General features: G+C 43.0%; 1 protein-coding gene across 2 annotated transcripts; it reads left to right on the forward strand.

Annotated features, from left to right (window-relative positions):
- The first annotated feature begins 307 nt into the window (after positions 1 to 307).
- IGF2 (insulin like growth factor 2) lies at positions 308 to 19,996 on the forward strand. Of its 2 annotated transcripts, none has more exons than XM_066632247.1 (4): positions 308 to 545; positions 11,424 to 11,586; positions 16,196 to 16,365; positions 17,244 to 19,996. In XM_066632247.1, the coding sequence occupies exons 1-4, from the start codon at positions 447 to 449 to the stop codon at positions 17,481 to 17,483; spliced, it is 672 nt and encodes a 223-aa protein (XP_066488344.1). In that variant the 5' UTR covers positions 308 to 446; the 3' UTR covers positions 17,484 to 19,996. The 2 variants fall into 2 exon arrangements, with proteins under 2 accessions (XP_066488344.1, XP_066488338.1); XM_066632241.1 differs by lacking the exon at positions 308 to 545 and adding an exon at positions 1,576 to 1,637.
- The last annotated feature ends 1,279 nt before the right edge of the window (positions 19,997 to 21,275 follow it).

Genomic DNA, 21,275 nt, shown 5'->3' on the forward strand with positions numbered 1-21,275 from the left:
AGCGAACTATGAGAAAAGTATTCTATGAAACCAGCCATGCTATTGAAACTTTTTTTCTTCACGTGAAAGACTCAGGAGAGTTAAAAAAGGGAGGAGGTGAAAAGAGGGGGGAAGAGAGGGGTTAGATAACCTCTGCAATTTTATTGGCTGAGGTACCTGATGGTTCAGTTTGAGCATGCCCATTGGATGCTGTATAAAAGAAGGGACAGTCAATGTTCTCATTCTGTCTCCTCGGTTGTGGAGCAGTTAATTGAGACTATAGCTGTTACTGGGAGAACGAAGCCCCACTAGCCCTGTCTCTGGAAAGCAAGAGAGTCCAACAGGAGGCAGCAAAGAAAAGAAATCCTCTTTGCAAAACAAAACAGTATATATTTATATATGCCTAGATAAAAAAGGGACTTGCTCTACCAAATCATAGCTCCAGAAATCCAGCCAGCAGAATCAGCATGTCAAGCGCACAGAGCCACATGGATGAGTGCTGCAGCCACCCAGCCTGCTTCCAAATCTGCACCCAAGAAGTTGAGAGCAGCTGTGGCAGTTCAAAGGTAAGGGGGGAAAACAAGCCGTCCCGGACTTCAGTGCCGGTCTGAAGCAGTCGGAGGCAGGGCAAGGTGAGGAGGGAGCAGGGCGGCGAGTGCAGCGGCGGCAGCAGCATCCCAAGTGCCAAGAGCAGGCTGTCGGCGCGTCCAGCCCAGGACAGAAGTTCGCTTCTGCCCTCGCTCTCGCTGGCTGGCGCTTCGCGTGCTCTGGAGTTCACCGAAGGACGCAGCCTGCAAGCCGGGAGCGGAGCTCTCTGTCCGGGTGCCGGGTGGGGGACTCGAGCCTGCCTCTCCACCGGAGCTGCAGTTCTGCTCCAGAGTCCGAGTGAGCCAAGTTTCCCAGCTCCACTTCCAAGAGGCCAGGGCAGTTCCCCCTGCCCAGCTCGCCCCTTTCAGCACTCCCAAACTTGGATCCGTGCAAGAGTGCGTGGCCGGCACAACGGAGCCAGCTGTGGGTCTCCCCCCGCCCGGGGTGTGCAGACTTGGGGGTTTGCGGGACGGGGGCAAAAAACCCCGCAGAAAACCAAACTAAGTTGTCCGTTCTGCAATTGGTGCGTTTTGACACTAGAGGGACCCCAAGCGATGGGTCCGAATGGAGCGCGCTTGACTTCAGCGGAGGGGTTGGGCTCGCCAGGTTAGCCGACACAAAGCGTGGCCGGGCGCCTGTGTGTGTGTGTGTGTGTGCGCGGGGCATCCCCTGCACGCACAGTGCACGGACCTGGCTGGGGCTGCCTGTCTGTCAGCAGCACCCAGAACGATGCGCTGGGAAAGATCTTAGGGGGAAGGGGGTGGGGGGGCTGGGGCTGAACCGAAAGGCAGCGACGTGTGTACAGCCCGGCTCTGTCCAAGGGGACTGGAGGCAAGTACCAGCTCACTTTTATGAATGGAGAGGCTGGGGTTGGCCAGGCACTGCCGGTGGCCTTTTAAGAATGAGTGCGCTGCTTCCTGCCCTGCGTCTTCTTTGCAAACTCAGAAGCCACCCAAGGGCAGTGCTGTGTGTGTCGCTTAAGTTCTTAAGCACATTGGTAGCGCTGGCATCTCAGTAAGCTGTAGTCATGGAACACAGTGCTCGGAGCTTGGGTGTGAACGGAACTGAAGGTGAGCGTTTGTCTTTGCCTGTATTCTGGAACCCATGTAGATGTGAGAGGCTTAAAGACTTGGATTGCATCTTTCTAAGGCAGCAATTTTCAACCAGTGTGCCATGGCACATCGGTGTGCCGCAAATGGTCTACAGGTGTGCCATGGCAGTTTGGGGGAGGGTGATTTATTAGTAGGGCCATTGGAGGATGTGAGCCCGAGCTGGCAGTGCAGTGTGCCTTGTCAATTGTCAAAAAAACCAAAGGTGTGCCTTGACAATGGTAGTGCCTTGTCAGTGTGTCCTGAGATGAGAAAGGTTGAAAATCGCTGGTCTGAGGACATCCAAGGTCATGTACTGGTTGCTGGATGGAATGTGTTCAGCTAACTTTGGTCTTCATTGCAGTGGTTGCCTGCTTTTTTTTTCCCAAGCTGCTTAGGAAAAAAAAAGTCTTCTGAAGATTTGGGAATTTGGTGCGAAGAACACACAGTTACTTAGTTCTGGTGGTTGTTAAATTCACTTCTGAAAACTCTGCAGCATGTTAGGTCTCTGAGGACTGAAAACTCAGAGAAGGAGGGGAAAAAACAGGCAAACAGAGCCAAAAACTGAGCGAGAGTTAACGGTTGGCATTGGGCCATCTACTTTGCATGGATTTAAAAAAAAAATATTATTTCCCCTTCTTTCTCCTCTTCCAACTTCTTTTCCCTTGAGTAATTGTTTTGAGAAACTTGGAAGGGTTTTAGCAGGAGGGATTTGGGGCACATGAGGAAACTAGTTTTCACATAACTGTACCAGCAGATGTGTCTGAACCACTTTCAGCCAGTAGGACTTTAACAGGGTCCTAATCTGTATGGCTCAGAATGCTGAGCATTTAAAAAGGGGTGCAGAGAGGGAAAGGAAGGTTTACATGAGTGACTTGCAGCAAGACACTTAGGTGGAGGCGTCAAACTCTTAGGCTGGCAGCCTGGCACTTCACTGTGCACTACTGTATATGATTGTTTACAATTTCTGCGCTCCTTCGCTATCACAAGGGCTTGTCAACAGCAGGAAAACTTTTCTACAAAGACTTGCACGCCATCTCTGGCACAAAGCCTTTTCCAAAGGAAGGGATAGTGGAGGGTTACCATGTAAACAGGGGAAGGCAGTGGAAAGAGGAGGCTATCCTAATGTATCCTATATCCCTCCACAAAGATTTTGACAACTGTAACCTCCCAGTTCTGGCACAACTTGTAGCTGCTTTCTAAGTGATTTTCTCTAAAGTGAAAAGCTTTTTAGCTGTGGCTTGCACAGAAGGTCATTCACTGTCATAGTTCCTTGAATCTGCTGAATGATCCCCCCCCCCCCCCCAGCAGCCCAGGGAGATCAATTGGACCTTTCGCTGCATAATAAAATGGCATTGTCAAGGCACAGGTCTCTGTGTGGCATGAAGAGCCAGGCTTTGTGTCCAGTGATTACAAGTGACTTTTAAAACACCCTGTGGAATGGGGGCCACAGAGACATTGCCTCCTGAGACCAGTAAAATGAGTTGCATGTTTTATCTTGTTGGGTTTTTAAAAACCATTTGGAAAGAGATGGCAGATTAAAGACTGTCTCCCGTGTTGTGTGGCAAGAGCCACAGGTTCATCTGCTGCATGAAGTGGCCTGAGGAAGAGGCAAATCCTCTCTGATAACTGTGAAGGAGACAAGATGGTTTTAAAGCAGGCAAACAGTAGCCGAGGGAGGTGGAAACATCTTACCACAGGGTTTGATCGGGTTAGCTGCCTATTGCCAGCAAGAATAACACATTCAGTGTGTTCTGAGCTGTCGTGCTCCAGCCATTATGGGCTCTGACTTCACATATAGTTGAGAGACCTCTTCTTCCCCCCCCCCCCCATTTACTTCAGGTTTTGGAAGCAACTGTAGAAAAGGAAAGCAGGGCAATAAAGAATAAGTTGTTAACATGGACAACTAAAAATGACTAGTCAGCTGTGTGAAGAGAGAGGCTTTTAAATCTCCTTCCTCTGTCTCCAGCCAGATGCCTTTAGAAACTTAAGCAAGATTATGTTTCCTTTTTTATTTTATGTAATAAATCATTTTCCCCCGTGGGCTGCACACCAACTTTCAAGCTGTACTCTTGTATCCTAGAGGTGTGGATTAACAGAACTGACTGCCCCTTTTCCTTCTCTGCCTATTCATTTTCTCTAGCACTCCCCCCCCCATAACTATTATGCTGGTTTGCTAGCAGCCCCTTTGAATATTACCACAGACACTAAGGCTTGTTGGTGGAAGGTTGGTGTCTATTGTCTGGCACAAGAGTTTAAAGGGAGAGTTTGCAGCTAGGTGGAGACCACTCCCCCCCATTCCCTCTAGAGTCTTAAAGCAGACTGCTTGAAAATGTTTATAAAAACAACTTGACAGAGAAACAACAAACCCTCCAGATGACTCTGCTGCAGTGTTTTTTTGTTCCCTGAAAGTGTGTTTGTGTGCATCAGTACCCTAGGCAAGAGAAGACCAAGCTGCATACATGTGAATGAAAGCTCTATAGATGGCAGCTCCTGTTTTGTGCCATTCAGATTTAAATTCTGAATGAAGCTAGCCAGAAGGAAGCATCTCCTCAGCCTGAGATTTTTTTTTTCTGGTGTTGGGAGGGTCCTCCTGAGTTAAAGGCAGCATTTTCTAGTAGAGCACTGCTATCACACACATCTGAAAGCAAATAATTTTGGCACTACCTACTTGCACATTTTGCCATGTACTTTTTTGTTTTTAAGATGCATGTATGTATCACAGCAGGCAGTGTTTCAGAAGAGACATTCCTTCCTGTGTGTGACAGAAGGGGGAATGCTTATCCAAATAAGGCACCTGCCACCTATGGTTTGTAAGAACTTAAATGAGCAGTAGTTACAGTTTCATAAAAATAAAAAAAAATCTGTTGTCTGCAGCCTTTAATTGGAGGCACCCCCTTAGTCAAAGGATTTTTAATCAACTGTTAATGCTGCAGTCTAGTTCCTAGACCACAATAATTTTTACTTCCCTGCTTCCTTTGATCATTTATCACGCTGATGACCTGAAATGGGGAGAACTGGCATTCTTCGAATCCAAAAAAGCCCCCCTGCCTGGTCATCTGGAGACAGTTCTTACCCACCACAGGAAACTAAGCAAATGGCTTCATGCAAACCTGAGCTTCACCATCAGTCATAACAGATCTGACTTACGGCTGCTATTACTGGCCTTCTGCTTTTTGAGCATGTGGTTTTGTTGTGAACCCTTCATCACACTGCAGTCCCACATATTGGAATCAAAGCATCTAGTAAAAGCACACATCTCTGTGTATGTTGCCTTGCATTTGTTGCTGTCGTGCTATTTCAGCTGAGTCTTTACGTTTTCTCTGACTATAATGCTGTACACAGAAAAGCTCTTCGCTGAATTGTGTGTGTTATTTTAACTGGTTAAATGATAAGCATCAGGGAGCAGACTAGACATGATGGCAGAAGGCCCGGATGTCATGACTGGGCTGCTACCAATGTTTCTTAAGAAACAAAGCAGGGTGGAGGACAACTTAAATCACAGGATGGGCAAGGGGCAGGAGGCTGAATTTCTCATCTATGCCTCCCTCCTCTCCAAGATGACATCTTTCCTGCCATTTTTCTTCCAGTGGGGCTTTGAAACCAGGAGGAGGAAAAGATATTTCTGGGGGGGGGGGGTATCAGGGCCCCTTGCTTTCCCCATCCTTTGCTATGAATCTGCTCTCCCTGGTTTATAGGAAATCAGCACAACTCATACTCTGATACATGAGTCATGTTGTCCTATTACCTAGTTTGTGCCTTGGCCTGCAATGTCTAGGGCCAGGATACTATTAACAGGTGTATCATTTCAGATTTCAGTTGTAGGGAGCCAAGACATGTTGATTGTGTGGATAGGATCAGCAAGGTCTGCTGTGGGATACATTCACAGGACAGTTTCCAAAAAGAACATATTAAGAGAATTTAGTGTGATTGTTTTTTAAAAGGACAGCTTGCAATAATCATAGCAGAATGGGAGAAACAGGCCCTCATCCCCTGCTGTTTTTTTTAGCAAATTTGTGTCTTTGGCATGCTTAACAAATATGTAGGTACATTTCTTTGTATGGGAAAGTCAGTCCAATCCAGCGATTTTCAACCACTGTGCCATGGCACACTGGAGTGCCGCTAGTGGTTCACAGGTGTGCCACAGGAATTTGGGGGAAGGTCATTTATTAGTAGGGCCAATGGGAGATGTGAGCCTTCCCCCTACCACTGGCAGCATGGTGTGCCTTGTCAATTGTCAAAAACCTGGTGGTGTGCCTTGACCATTTTAGTGCCTTGTCAGTGTGCCCTGAGATGGAAAAGGTTGAAAATCAATCGTTTGCACATCTTCTCAGAACTAAGTTCCACTGTAGTCAATGTGGTTTGCTTCCAGGTAACTGTAAATACGATTGCAGCCTTAGTGTGTAGCAGCAGTGAACTGTCTAGATATATAGGTGGTCCTGAGAAATAACCACATGTAGTCTGAAGCATGCTGTTCCACCCCTCCTTGCCATCTACCTAAATGGCCCTGCTACCTATTAAGGTTGCAGTCTCAGGCAAATAAGAGAGCGCCCCCTGGTTTTAGACCCACCTTTCACCATTCAGACTTGATGGCTTGCAGGTGAAGCCCTCTTCAACAAATCCCAGAGGCAGAAATCTCTAATCAAGACAAGTGACATGCTGTAGCCAGTCTTTTTCATGCTGAATCCCACCAGGCCCACTGTCACAGTTGCAGCAATTGCTGTTAAGTAGCAAGTCCTCAGACTGGCTGTTCTAACAGTGGGAGTGGTGGATGGATCCAGATCTGAACCCTCAACAGCATAAACCATGCTGGGGTTGGGAAGATTAGAGGGGTTGGTGGCAAGTGGGCCACACAGCAACACTGCCTCTTAAGTGTGCGACTAAGCCTCTCTTATCTTTCCAGTTCCATTGTCTAGAGATTCCAGTGAAATAAACGCAAAAGTTTTGGTTGTTTGCAAAGGATTAAACTGGGAATGGGAAAAAGGAGGGAGAAGTTCAGCACCAGGTAGTAAACAAGCATTTTTGCTCCTTTGCTGTACTCTGCCTGGTTTCCTATTACATTGGCTGCTGGTGTTGGGGGGGGGGGGGGAACCTCAAGGTGAATATCACTGCTGAGTGGCATCTGAAAAGCCAGCATTTAGAAGTGGGAGGAGAGATCACAGGACTAAACTGTGCATTGGAATGCACAGGCGTCCATTTTGATGTTGGTTTAGATTACAGCATAAGAACCGTCACTCCCTTTGGGCAACATTTATTATAGGACACTTCAAAAACAGCCTTCCTATCCAATCCCGCCGACAAAGTAATAATGTAAGTGTATTTTGCTTGTTCCCTCTTGGCTAAGGGGAGGGAAGTAGCTTTGCATTGCAAGGAGAGTGAGCAAAAACATAATTTCAGAAATGCAGATATTGTCTATGCTAATAAAAAACTGAAGATGTTTTCCCCTGCCACTGAACTAGGGAATATCTGATATTATCATGATGACAAAATAGCTGCTTCCTTATCTATATCTGTTTGTGTGTCAGTTCTTAGGCCATTGTTTGCGTAGGAGAAGACAGTTTAACAATGTGTTGGAATGAATGGAATTGAAGATAGGATGGGAACCAGTGTTGGAGCAATATTTTAAAACATAATTGCTTTCTATTTCAAGTGAGAAATGGAGACAAGATGAAAACAGTCAAGCAGACTTTGTTGTGAGAAGGTGGCACATCACTCCCTATCCACCACTTGCATTGCACAAGATAGGAGATAAGTCAGGATTTCTCTGTGTAGAGCTGCCTTTCAGAGCAATGCCAAGATATTGCTGTTATGTGGGTTGGTGGTCTGTGTGGGTGACCCTATTGAGGGGCAGGAGATTTTCTAGGTGCCACATCACCCGCTGTTGCATTGTCCTTAGCAGGATGATAGGGAGGTGAGAACATTTTTAGAGGAGTGGGGATCAGTTCTTATCAGAATTTTTTCCAAGAATTTGTTGGTCTCAGACATAGATAAATTTCCAGATGTGAGACCTCCTGGAAACGCATATGCTTAGTCAGAGTTTGACAAACATAAAGATTAAGCAATCCCTTGTGAGAAATTTACTGCAACCAGGGTCGATGGCAAAGTGGTTAAACTAACTATCTGAGGCTTGCCCATGAGGTAGAAGTTAATTGGGGGTTGGGATTGTTGGTTGTCCTTAAACCTCATAATCAAGCATAGCACACACTGCTGCAGCTTGCATGCTCTGCGGCCCTAAAAGATGAGTTGCAAATGCACAGGTAACTCAGCAGTAATTTTGCTACATCAGCAGTAAGAATGATGCAGCAGCACAAGTAATGCTGAGACAGTGTTAGGGAGCATTGATCACTGTGTTTAACTCATTGGTCTTTTTGGGACCACCTGGTAGATTTATTTCCCTTACTCAGCTTCAGACTGGAGTCTATTCAGACACTCATTGGGTACATAGAAGCTGCTGGCACGCTACCATGAACACTTGGAAGAGCAATATTGTGGGTGGTGTAATAAGAGCCAAATCTTGAGCATGGTGATAGATGCAGGCACCTGAATATTTTGCCCCAGGCAAATAGCACCTTGAAGTGAAGTTCAATTTTTAATCCAGGAATGTCATCTGAGAAAGTGTTAGCTCCCCTCCCCAGTGCCATGGTGTCTGTATGGATCCCACCTGCTCCTGACTGCTATTGACACTTCAGAGATGTGCAAGATGATGTTCATTGCCTCTGCTTCACTTCTAATTTGGCCAAAAGCCAATGGGAAATTTAAAATACCCCAAGATGTAAAATCAACCCTCATTAATTAACATTAATGTCTTGTTAGGAGATGGGGCAATCCTAGAGAGAAAAGTTAGTAGTAGTACCTGTATAGAAGAACATCACATAATGCTAATACAGTGACTTGTAAACAACTTCTTGCTACCCGCATTCCATTTTGGAAAAACCTGAGTATTCTGCAAGGCCATTACACCTTCTAGGATTAATATATGGGCAATGTATTTATACCATTGATTCTGCCAATAGGCAATAACTTCACATAAGCCAGATCTCGCTGCATTTACAAAACTTGTTTCAGGGACCACTTAGGCTGCATTCCGATGCACAGAATCCTTGGAGTAAGTCCCATGAACTCAGTGGGACTTACTTCTGAGTAGAAAAGCATAGGTTTGGGCTATTAGGGGCCAATCTTGAGCTCCCTCAGCACCAGCACTGAGCCTTAACTCTGAGTCCCATTAAACATGCCAGTGCCGCTAGATGCAGTGGTAGCTATTTTTGGCACTGCTACACCTGGCAGAGCCACTAGCTTTAGGACTAGGCAGTTACTTCTGAGCAGGAGGTCTGGTCTAGAGGGTAGAGCCTCCATTTGTCTGAAGATAACATCCACAAGGTCGCCAGTTTGAGGCCACTGGCACCGTGCAACCTTGAAGCAGCTGACAAGCTGAGCCGAGTTGTTCCATCTGCTCTGAGCGTGGGAGGATGGAGGCCAGAATGTGAAACCAGATCAGAAAGAAACATCTGAATGTTGTGGTTCTTGGAAGATAGAACCTTCTTTCAATTGTAAAAATCCTTCGGGGATTTAAATAGCCTGCCTATGTAAACCGCCTTGAATAAAGACCAAGACCTGTATTATTATTATATTATTACTAACAAGCAGCATCTTATGTCCAGTCAGAACAACTTGCTTAAAATAATGCAACGAAACCAAATCAATAGATCTTGTAGTCTGATAGAAGTTGTATAATTTATATAGGTGTAGGTTAAATACACTGTGACACTAAAGCTGCAGTCCTATACATACTTGCCTGGGAGTAAGTTCCACTGAATGCAATGGAACTTACTTCTGAGTAAAAACACGGTCCACTGAATGCAATGGAACTTACTTCTGAGTAAAAACACGTAAGATTGCACTGGAGCATTAGTAAAGCTGCAATCCTAAACACACTTATGAGGGGGTGAGATCCATTGAACACAATGAGGCATAATTCTGAGTTAACAAGCGGATTGTGCTGTAAGTGACTCTAAAAGAGGCAGAAAGTTTTCTCACATGCACACTGTACATATCCCCCCTCCTGCTATTTCAGGAGAATGTAAGAGGTAAAACGGGAAATCTTGCAAAACGTATTTTTCCCCAGAACAATTACAAATACTTTTTCATCTTGGGTCCAGTTTCTTTGTTGTTCTAACACAATCCCATGCATGTTTACTCAAAAGTACATCTCATTGAGGACAATGGGATTTATTCCCAGGTAAGTGTATATAGAATTGCAGCCTCAAACTCCCTTGGACAAAGACAGTACAGTATTTTCATTAGCTGTTAAATGGCCTATGAGTTACATAGATTTTTCTGCTGTTTCATCTGAAAACATAAGATGCTGTGTGTAGAGAAAAAGATGGAGTGAGAGTTGTACATTTAAGTGAATACTCTGAAATAACTCTTGGTACATGACCAAACTGAATGATTTGTTTTAAGCAAAAAAGTAGAAACATCTTTGGATCATCACTGTGATTTCCCTGCCTAGTATAGCAAGTATTTTCCCCCCTGTATTTTGGGAATAGTAACTTCTTTGAAAGTCAGATTGCTTCTCCCACTGGAAACTGTACATACCATAAGTTACTGGAAAGCTGGTAATCCAGGATAGGTAATACAGATTAATGGATACAAACATGGCCTTGGACTCTGTCTAGGGTCACATTAGAAAGCTTGGGGCAAAGCCAGGAATAGATTGAACTAGATCACTGTAGTCTTTCGAGACTGAAGGTTGCCAACAGATCACTGGTGGGATTCATTCCAACTCTACCAAAGGTCACCCTGTCTGCCTTGTGCTATTGTCATGGCCATACATTAGTTAGAGGACTATAACTTTTTTTCTTAAAATGATGCTAAATTTGATTTAAACTTGTCCAAAACAAGAATCTAGAAATCTATCCCAACTGAAAGGGTTGTTGATGCTCTTCAGCATTGACTTATTATGGCATTGCTCCCCCCTTCCATTTTTTGTGGGTTTTTTCATTTTGTTTTTTGTACATCAAAGAATTTGTGATGAGGTGCTTTACCTGATGCTGGCTGTGACAGCTTCTTGCATGGAATAGGTTTCAATTCCCTCTTTTGTAGGTCTGAATCTGGACTTGAGCCTTTGAGCCCTCCAGTAAAACATCTAAACAAGTTTGGTATCTGATTTAAAATTCCACAGAGTTAACTGGAGTGGCTACAGCAGGAAGCTTTGTTATTCTTTCCTCTTCAGCATATGTTTTATGGTTCTTGGAATGTACACAGTTTGTCCTATACTGATGAACCCTGGTATAAAAAGCCATCTATCATTAACCTTGTTTCTGTTATTTGACCGCCTTGTGACTGACTAATACCAAAGTATGAGGGGAACAATAATAGCTAAGGGATGCGCTCTCCCTTACACATGCTGAGGTGAAGCAAAAGCTGCCTTCTCTTGAGTCAGAACATTGTTCATCTGGCTCAGTGTTGTCGACATTGAGTAGCAGCAGATCTCCAGGGTTTCTGACAGGGATCTTTCTCAGTCCTACCTGGAGAATTGAATTTGGGACATGCTTTATGCAAACGAGGGTGCTACCACTGAGCTGTGACCCCATCCATCTCTTTAGTCAGTGCACGGGTGCTCTTTTTTAAACAGATGTGTCCTGAGAATAGCCTCCAAATTAACAATCAATTGTGGTATTTAAGTTTGCTGTCATATTCCATTTTCATAGCTAACTGGATTACAAAGAAAGACTTCATGCTTACCCTTCTTGAATACTTGTCTTTCAGGTGCAGAAGATGTGTACCTCAAGGCGGATACTGCTGCTTGCACTCACTTTTTTGGCATACACAGTTGATTCAGCATTTGCATATGGCGCTCCTGAAACCCTCTGCGGTGGAGAGCTGGTGGACACACTGCAGTTCGTCTGTGGGGACAGGGGATTTTACTTCAGTAAGTATGTCCTTGGCACTACTTCCTCACTGGGAAAACATACACGCTCAAACTATCATGTGCATCTGTAATTGTACTTCTCATGAATTGGGTGTGTTTCAGATTTTGAAAAGCAGTATCTAAGCAGGCCTCCTCAAACCTGGAAGATTAACCAATGCAATTTTATCATTCAGGGAGAGCAGATCATTCTTCTCAGCATCCTTCTCAGCAGAGAAGTAGCTGAGTTTCTCGGTCCACCTGTTGAGTCCATGATGACGAGTTATTTAACTGCTAAATGGCATTGACTTATTGATATGCACTGTTAGCAACCCAGTTATATAGCACAAGATGATAACTTACATTTTGAAGTGTAGTCTCTAAATCACAATGTGCAAGCTACAACAAATTCCAGCTTTGGAAAAAAAAAAATAACATTTTGTGATTCCTCCTTCAAACATTAGTTTTAGCATTTGCATTAGGTTTCTTCTTTTGACCCTGGTCCTTAAAAGCAGGAGGTGTTGAAAACAAAAGGAAAAAAAATACCTGGCATTGATTGAAAGGAGGATCTTAGGACACCTTTCTGTTAAGACAGAAGTTTATTCAATATTGTCAGCATTAGGACAACCCCTCAACAACATATTTTTGAAATGATGAGTTAGCATGGTTCTACCAGCTGTTTACATCTTGGCCACAGTTGTCTGAAAGCTGCCACTAGACCTAGGTTTGTCTAGGCACACAACTAAAAACCGATCAAGAAAGTAAGTTAGGTTCAATTTTTCTCTTCCCTTCTAGTGTTCCAGACTTGTGTGTACATTCTCTCCCTGCAGTGAGTTGGAGGTGGGATAACAATCACAATGTCAGGGGTGTGACTTACTAGGGTGCTCAAGACACTTCTATCCATGGCGAGTTGCCGCAGATAAATAACATCTCCTGTCTCTCAGCCTCAGTGACCAGTTTACAATGGGCCAACCAGTCCACAAGATATGGGGAAGAGGGTGTATTTATTTGGCATATGTTCAGGGTGCTATATTTCCTTACCTCCTTCATCCTCTCAGTCACCCTGTGAACTCATTCATTGAAACTGAGATAGTTATTTACCCAAGGCCAGCCACTAGGTTTATGTCAGACATAAGATAGAATCCATCCCTAGGTCTAACATTCTGTTTGTATTGTAAAGCATTTTGTGTTACATATATAGACAAAGAGTTTTTGTCGTTGTTTGGAAGCCAGCTTGTGTTTCGTTTTCCATCTCTGTGCTTCCATGGCAATCTTGCACTCATATTTTATTGAAAATTGTAGTAGAAATGATTAGTAAGGTAATTCCCACAGGGTCTATGTAGGATGTTTTCATCATTAACATTGTGTCTTAGAAGCATGTGGTTTAACTTCTAAAGAGAAAGATGCTTGGGCTCAAAGCCTATACGACAGTTGAACCCTCCATTATAGATGCTTTGTTCCCTAATCCTCTGTGTAACCGAGTGCTGCGGTGTTCTGCGATGAGGGAAGCAGGTTTAATACACACTTTGGAGGCATTCTCCAATTTTCCTAGATTGAAAGTCGATTCTAGAATGTAGCCCAAATTAAGGGGGGGAGTGTCTCATTTGTATTCATACTGCTTTCTAGAACTGTCACCTTTTTGATATTACAAACTTTTTGGTTCATGGATTAAAAGAAAGTTACACAGCTTGCTGGTCAGTGAGGCATATGTGAGGTACTTTTAGTAAGAGAATGGAGAATATGTTGGCGTGCCCTATGTCAGCGCAAATAGACATAATAAAAAGAAAGCATCCTCTTAGGTGAAAGCTGCACACAACTCATTGTCCTATCCTTGGGTGTCACCAGACATGATGTCTTCCCCTTCTTCCCATGCTGTAGGTGGTCTGAAGTCTCTCCTTCTGAAAACATTTTAGAAGAGAAGTTGCTTCTTAGACTCTTTAATCTCCAGCTATGTCCAAAACCACCAAAGGTCAGGACTCCAGCTGGGGCAATTCATCATAGCCCCATTGAAGTCAGACTTAATGCTGAGCCAGAGAGAGCTCAGCTCTCAGATGTTTAAGTGCTATTTCTTATTTGGTGGGGGTGGTGAACCTGACAGCAGAAGCGAGGAGGGGGGCAGATGAGCTAAAAATACAACGCTGTAGGAAGCAGTTACTCAAAAACAAACCCTATTAACGTTTGTTTTCAGCAACGTTTGCAAAAAAAAGTGGTCACTTGAACCAGGGCAGAAGAATGAAGGGAAATACTGCAGAAGTAACATTTTCTAGTGTTTTCTTACAAATAAAACCATTGGTACAAGACATGGGACAGCGACAGGCATTTAAGTACAGTGGCTAACACTTGGAATGTATGATGCCTTCTCTGAGGGAATTTAAAAACACCTCTCAGAAATGGGGGGAAAAAGAGAGACATAGATTTGTCTTCATGGGCTAGGAAGACATGAGGGGTTTGATGGGGGAAGGGGGGTGGGAGAGAGGGGAGAGGCGTCTGACTTCTCAGTAAACAACAGCTCCTGTTTCTTCCTTTCCAACAGCTGATAAGAATTTAGCTCTTTCCAGCCACTTATGCTGACAAAGCACATTCTCTCTCTCTCTCTCTCTCTCTCTCTCTCTCTCTCAGAATAATGTTAGGGAAAAAGTAGGGGGGGGGGGAAAGAGGAGCTATTTTGGGGGAAGGGCTTGGAACAATGACTGCTGCTGCCCAGCCATCTGACAAAGGCCCTCTTGTTGGTGCCCACATTCCTTTGACAGGGGAAGAGAGGATTGTTTACACCCAAAATCTTCTTCTGCTTGGCTTGGTGCTTGATTGATCAAACAGAAGTGGTGGTTCGGGGTGTGTGAGGGAAGGGGGTGCAGGCTTTGGAGGATCTTATAATTATTCTGGAGTGTGGCACGCAAGTCCCTATGCAACACACACGCACACACACCACTTCTCAGCATGCACGTGTGTATTTGCGCAACTGAATAACCCCAGACAAACACAGGCTAGTTGCAATTCCTGTTTAGAAAAAAAACACACTAACTCAGAATGGGGAACTCTGACTCTGGAACAAATCCCCAAGTCTAGCCATGTCTTGTCCTCAGCAGTGGGTGTAGGATGCAGGAGCCAAGTGTACTGGTGGACCTGACCTCTAGCCCTTCGCCTGAGAGGAAGTTCAAAAGATTCTATGACAGAGAACAGACTCAAGTGATTGGTGTAATTTATGACTGGAAAGAAGCGGGTCTTAGCCTGGCCAGTACCTGCATAGGAGATCTCCATGTGAACTGTACCAAGGGGGTGAGGGGTTCTTAAGGCAGAAATAGAAGTCAGAAGACAGACAATAGAAGACAGACATTTCAAGCTTACACTAATTGAGAAGACTGCAACCTCTTCTCTACTGACACCTGGTGTCAGTGTAGTGTAGTGTCCCTGCTTAATTGCTCACTTCAGGTGCAGACTCATCCACCAGCAATCCATTCTCCTCTCACCCACAGCTCCCCATCTGAAATATGGGAGATAAGACCCTGGTGTTCTTACTGAACTGATGTAATTATTGTGAAGTGTTTTGAACACGTGAAGAAGCTATAATAAATGCTACATATTATTGTATCACTATGCCATGGTCCTACCATAGGCTTTATTTTTTCACACTACCTTCTTTATATAGAAGGATAATCTCACAGTTTATCTGCATGGGACACATGTGTCTCAGTATTATTAGTTATTATTAACAGTATTTATATACCACTTTTCAACAACAAGTTCAACAACAAAGCGGTTTACAAGTAAAAATCAAATCGTAAGTGGCTCCCTGTCCCAAAAGGGCTCACAATCTAAAAAGATGCAAAAGAACACCAGCAGACAGCCATGAGAAGAGACACTGCTGGGGTGAGGCAGGCCAGTTACTTTCCCCCTACTAAATAAAAGAGGAGCATCCACTTGAAAAAGTGCCTCTTACCCAGTTGGCAGGGGTACTCATTTCCTGATAGTTGGGGAAGCTCACCTCTGATAGTGTAATGACTGCACCTGGAATGAGTGCTCAAGTTAATCAGGGTTATAAACCTTTTAACTAGAAATTCATTTTCAGCTGGTATGCCAATTTCAAATGTGGAATATTCTTGCCCCCTTCTTCCTCCTTTTTGGGGGGTGGGGGAGAAAGCAACCGCATCTCCCATGAAAGGCTATACTGGATTTTGGGCGAAGCCAAATCTGCTGGATCATGTCCCTTAAAATGTAGCTTATCACAGTAGATATTTGACACCAGCCATGAAAGGGGAAAGCAGCAGATGATTACTCATGTAAAAAAGTTAATATTTATTTCAGGGAGGAAAGGCTGAAATACCAGCCTTGATGGTATTTCTCTTAATGCACCCTGGACATGAATTGTGCAGAACCTAGAATATGCAACCTTTAGCTGTGCACACAATATGTATTTGATTCTGGACTGTCCAAACTACTCCATAAAATGTTTCCACTTCCTGCAGAACTTTCTTTGGAGTGTTAAAAGTGAGCTATTTGGAAAGTGCATCTGATCAAGAGATAAATACCTTTGCTTTTCTTCTAAGTTAAAAATAAGCTGTGTGCAAAAAAAAAAGCTAATGTCTCCATTAAAATATTTTTTCTAACATTTAACATGAAATATTTGTTATCACAGGTAGACCAGTGGGCAGAAACAGAGGAAGACTTAACCGTGGCATTGTGGAGGAATGCTGCTTCCGGAGTTGTGATCTTAATCTCTTGGAAACTTACTGTGCAAAATCTGTCAAATCGGAGCGCGACCTCTCATCATCTTCTTCTGTTGTAGTCTTACCAGCACTAAACAAGGTAAGTGAAGGTCTTATCTGAATAACAGGGTGCATTAAGAGAAAAAAAATCCCATGGGACAACAGGACCCTTATCTCCAGCATCTGCTGCTTTTGCAGTTACAGCAAAACAATGTCATCTCTATGAGATATAGATAATTTTTTTTGATATTCAAACATCCATTTTGAAAAGCTCTAGCAATTGTGATCAGCAATTATAACAGAGCTAATCATCAAAGCCTGAAAACCAAAAAGGGAAAAAGAATTGGGCATAGATTAAACTGTCTGTGCCATTTCCTAGAAAGCTGAATTTTACATTCTGCTAATCCTATTTATATTTACCTGAATGAAGTTCCACTGAGTTGAATATCATGTACATCCAAGTGTCTGTGCAAAACATTTCAGTGTTAGTGTAGAATGTTATTGGACCAAGAGTGTTTGATAACTGTCTTCTGACCCTTAAACAATGTTGCTGGCCTCTGCTTCTGACTCTTTGTAGCTATGGGGGATTTATTTAACTTAGTGTGCCATTTATATGTTACACATTATTAGCCAGTATGTGTTTTCCACTGTGTGGGCAAGTAGTGAGGAGCTGCTGCAGTTCTGTTTGGTCAGACACTCAGAAGCACATTAATGTTTTTACATGTAATACATCAGGTTGAATGAAGCATACTGGAGTGTAGGTAAACTTGTACTGGAGTGTAGGTAAAATTCCACGGTATTTGGGGGGGATGTCACAAAAAAGGAACCACCTTGCTGAGTAGATAATTATTTGATGTCACAGCCAAAAGTTGGTCAGGTTTTGTACTGGTGAGTTTACTAGTGCAGACTATCAATGATGAAACTTTTCTTAGCCTACAGACCCTCACTTTCTTTCTCATTCTCCCATATTTTCCTCAGGATACTTTTGAAAAGCCATCTCTTGCCAAGTACTCAAAATATGACATATGGCAAAAGAAAAGCTCGCAGCGTCTGCAAAGAGGGGTCCCCAACATCCTCCGTGCCCGCAGGTATCGATGGCAAACTGAAGGACTGCAAGAATCAGAGGAAGCCAAGGTCCATCATCCGTTGGTTGTCCTGCCTACCCAGAAACCTCTTGTTGTGCAAACCACCTCAGAAACATCAGGCAGCCGGAAGTGAACTGTGATGAACAATTTGCAATGGATTCTTTGTTTGTTTGTTTGTTTTTTTCAGTCTCATGGGATGCATTTCCCAGGTCTGGCCCCACACCCTTTTCTGTCTCTCAAACCAAGGTGGGGAGGGAGGGCAAATGCCCTTGCGCACCAAGGAGCGACAACAAGGGGCACCGTAACACCAAACAACTGACATAGAAAGAACAGGATTACAACGTCAGCAGCAGCATTTCTGTGGCATTTCCTAATTTTTTTTTAATCTTCTATGTGTTGGTTTTGTTCCTTTCCTACCCAGTATTTACAGCCTTTACTTAAAAGGGACAGTTAAGGCACTTGAACTATTTAATATTGGGCCACTGCCTTTCAGTCCATTTTCCAACCACAGAAGAAAGAGCGAGAGAAGATAATGAAATCGAAAGAAGCCCAATTTGTGTCTTTTTTGACAATAAAAGTGAAAAGGGGAGTGGTGACATCTGAGGGTTTTAAATTCTGGCCTCCTTTCCACCCCACTTTTTTTTTTAATTAAATTCACAACCACAGTATATGTTTGAGGGAGGGAGGGAGGGTTGCACGTTTTAAAAAACCAGAGAAGAATTGTTGAGGCCTGCAACCTTCTTGTTTTCTTTAATTACACAGTTCCAAATGTACTTGCACCTTTGAAATCACCGATGAAGTGAGAGAAAGAAGAGAAAGTGTGAACATAGGTTCACTTTAATGGAGGAGGCGTCTGCATTGCACATTTGCCACGGATTTAGTTGAATTATATAAAATATATATTATATATAACTTTTTTTTGGCAGAAAAGCACTATTTTTAATGGGACCATTTTTTGTGTAGTAACTGAAGAGGGATTGTAATGTTTAAATGTTGTTATGGTGCTAATGTAAGTTGGAAGGGGGAAAACAAACCCAGAAAATTACAAGAGGGTGGGGTGGGAAGGACAAGATCTCGAATACTGAACTTGAAATTTTTAGCTTTTCGTTTTAGGAAAGTGTGATAAGTGTGTTCTTTTTTTTTCTCTTCTGAAATATAGCTTGGTCATGACCGTATGAGCTAATTGCCTTTCACTCATATACATAAAACGCACGCACATGCAGAAACACATAAGTACATCTATATGAAGTTTAGAACAAAACAATATTTTCCTTAAGCCCTTCACGCGTTCTGTGATGTTGAAAATCTAGAGCATGCCTACTGCAAAGGCGCATGCATGTACTTTGTGAGTAATCCCATTCTATTCCATGGAACTATTCACTGTACAAAGAGCACCTATTAGCCTTTGCAGAATGAGGGTCCACATTGTTGTACCAAGATTTGTCTTTTTGGTCTCTCTCTGCCACCTTCTCTCTGACTTGATACCATAATTAAATGAATATTCATAGGCTTCAGATTTGACAAAAAGGCAAATTGCTGTTGTTGCTCAAATGAGCCTCCTCAGGGAGAATAGCTCAAATGACTATCTCCTCATCTTGTTGCTTCTTTTGTTTCCTTCCATGTCAAAAGAGAAGGTGCAATTATTCTGAGGGCTCTTTTATGCCATCCCATGATGGCATCAATAACAGGTAACCTACTAAAAATACCCTGCTTTCCTCCTGCCTTCCAAGGGAGGGAGAGAGTAGGATAGCATCTCTGGTGGGGAAGTTTTTTGGTCCGCCTCTGCACTGCCTCATAATTGCAGAGGTGCAAGAGACCTTTCCATATCCCCATCCTTGAGAGTGCAAAACTAGAATCTGAGCTAATTAATTGACAAAGTTTGAAAGCCAAATCCTTTAAAGCATTTTTTTCTTCCAAGACTAGATTGGAGAGGTGTGCAGAAGGTGACAATTTTTTTTACATTATCACCTGTCTGAATCTCCAAACCAATATGAACAGGGGAAACCAATACTCTGAATCCTATATACTCCATTGCTGAAAATAGGGAGACATTATTCAGTTCTGTACCCACTTTGCCTTATATATCTGTACATATAAAGAACATAAGACTACTTGAATTGTATTCTCTTTTTTTAAAGAAAGGGTAGGTTTTTATTGTTTTCAGCTTTTAAAACAAATTGTTACCTTTGCATTGTTGAGCCATGAAGCCTTTGGGGTTTGTTGTTGTTGTTCTTATTGTTTTCCATGACTCTACAAAACACAGCAATAAACCTATTAACCAGTTCTGAAGTGATGGGGAAGTAAAAGTGGTACAAGAACAAGAGGTCATTTTAAAATTTGTATTTGCAAAACAAAGCATTTTTTTTTAGATGCTCCTTACCAAAAAGACCCCACAATTTTTATTAAAAACATTGTTTTTATGCATGCTATGGTAGAAGAGGGAACAAAGTATAACACTGATGAAAGAGCAAAAGGAACTTATGCATTTGCCTGGGTTCGGTTTTGTAATATTCTTAAGAGAGTTGGCCGTTGATATCGCAAAGCAGTTAAGTTATGTGCTTGCTTTGAGCTTACGGAATATTAGTCAAAAGTCAATGGAATGTCCGTAAAGTTAAATACAACCTTAAGAGCTTGCCAACTGGGGGAATTCTTAGTAGTTGATGGGTGGGCGGGCGGGTGCAATACAGTACTCCGCAAAGAAAAAGTGTATGCTTGTAAATGGCTTTGGAATATTTGTATCTTGGAAGCTGGTTCACAGCCCCTCTTGCTGTTCTAGAAGAGCCCAGTCTATGGTTTCCCCCTCTCTGCCCTGCAGTCACTTACCTTAGTTTCAGGTAGAGGTCAAATTTTTAGCATACTTATTTTTTCATAAAGTTAAGCAAATACAGATGCAAGGCCAAATTAATCAGAATGCTAGGCCCAAAATTCAGGTTAATAAATCCCAGGAAGGGTCTAGCTAAAGAGGCCTGGTTTTGATTCAAGACAGAGCCCTCATTGATTTTCTTTCCATGAGTACATCCAAACCTCAACCCTATACAGGAAGCTAAGTTGCATATGATGTGTGCAAGAGGATTCCTGAAGCTCTAGCATGTTCAGAACTATAAAGAAATGGGTATATCTTGGTTGGTTGCCCTTTCTAGGCTTACATTAACTCTTAAAGGCGTCAATCCTATGCAAATGTACTTGAGAAAAACCTTATAAGATGAAGTGGGACTACTTCAAACATGCATAGGATTGGGGGACTTGCTTTATGCAAAATAAATGCATAAATGCAATTGGGATATGTATTTTAGGAATATTGAAATACTGAATTGGCTGTTCAAACCACCTAGGTGCCTTGGAAAGGTTAAGCTGAAAATAAATTGGCACGACAGACCTGAAAAATCTATTAAGAAATGCAGTGTTTGAGTGACTGGTGAGAAGGATGTTGATATCTTCAGGCCTTCTATTGTAGTAAGCAAAGCCATGACATTTGGTGCATTTTCTTTGGTACCACAAAATTCATCATAGAAATAAATTCCTATGGAAGGAAAAACAATGTCATGATAGTACTTTCCAGGGAAGAGGAGATGACTAATTTTACACAATCCAGTGAACATTAATGTAAAATCATGTTACTGACTTAGCACAACTGATTCTTGTGGCATTTAAAAGTTTACAAATTAGTATCTTGGAGGGTGGGGTAAAGAGGGAGCCAACTTTAAAAAAGAACACAAAAACATTCCTGGAACACATGCTGGTCTGTTTTCTTCCACCCTTCAGGCTATGGCCATAGCACCTGAGGGATGGAGCACGGTCTCCCAAACTGGTTCTACTGTCTTACTGTCCCATAACAGCTTCATTCATTTCATCCTGCCTGATTGCAAAGGCTCAGTCTTTTGGTGATGGACCTAGCTGCCTCTGCACTAAATGAAGGGAAGAATTG

Source organism: Tiliqua scincoides, chromosome 1 (assembly GCF_035046505.1).
Source record: "Tiliqua scincoides isolate rTilSci1 chromosome 1, rTilSci1.hap2, whole genome shotgun sequence".
NCBI lineage: Eukaryota > Metazoa > Chordata > Lepidosauria > Squamata > Scincidae > Tiliqua > Tiliqua scincoides.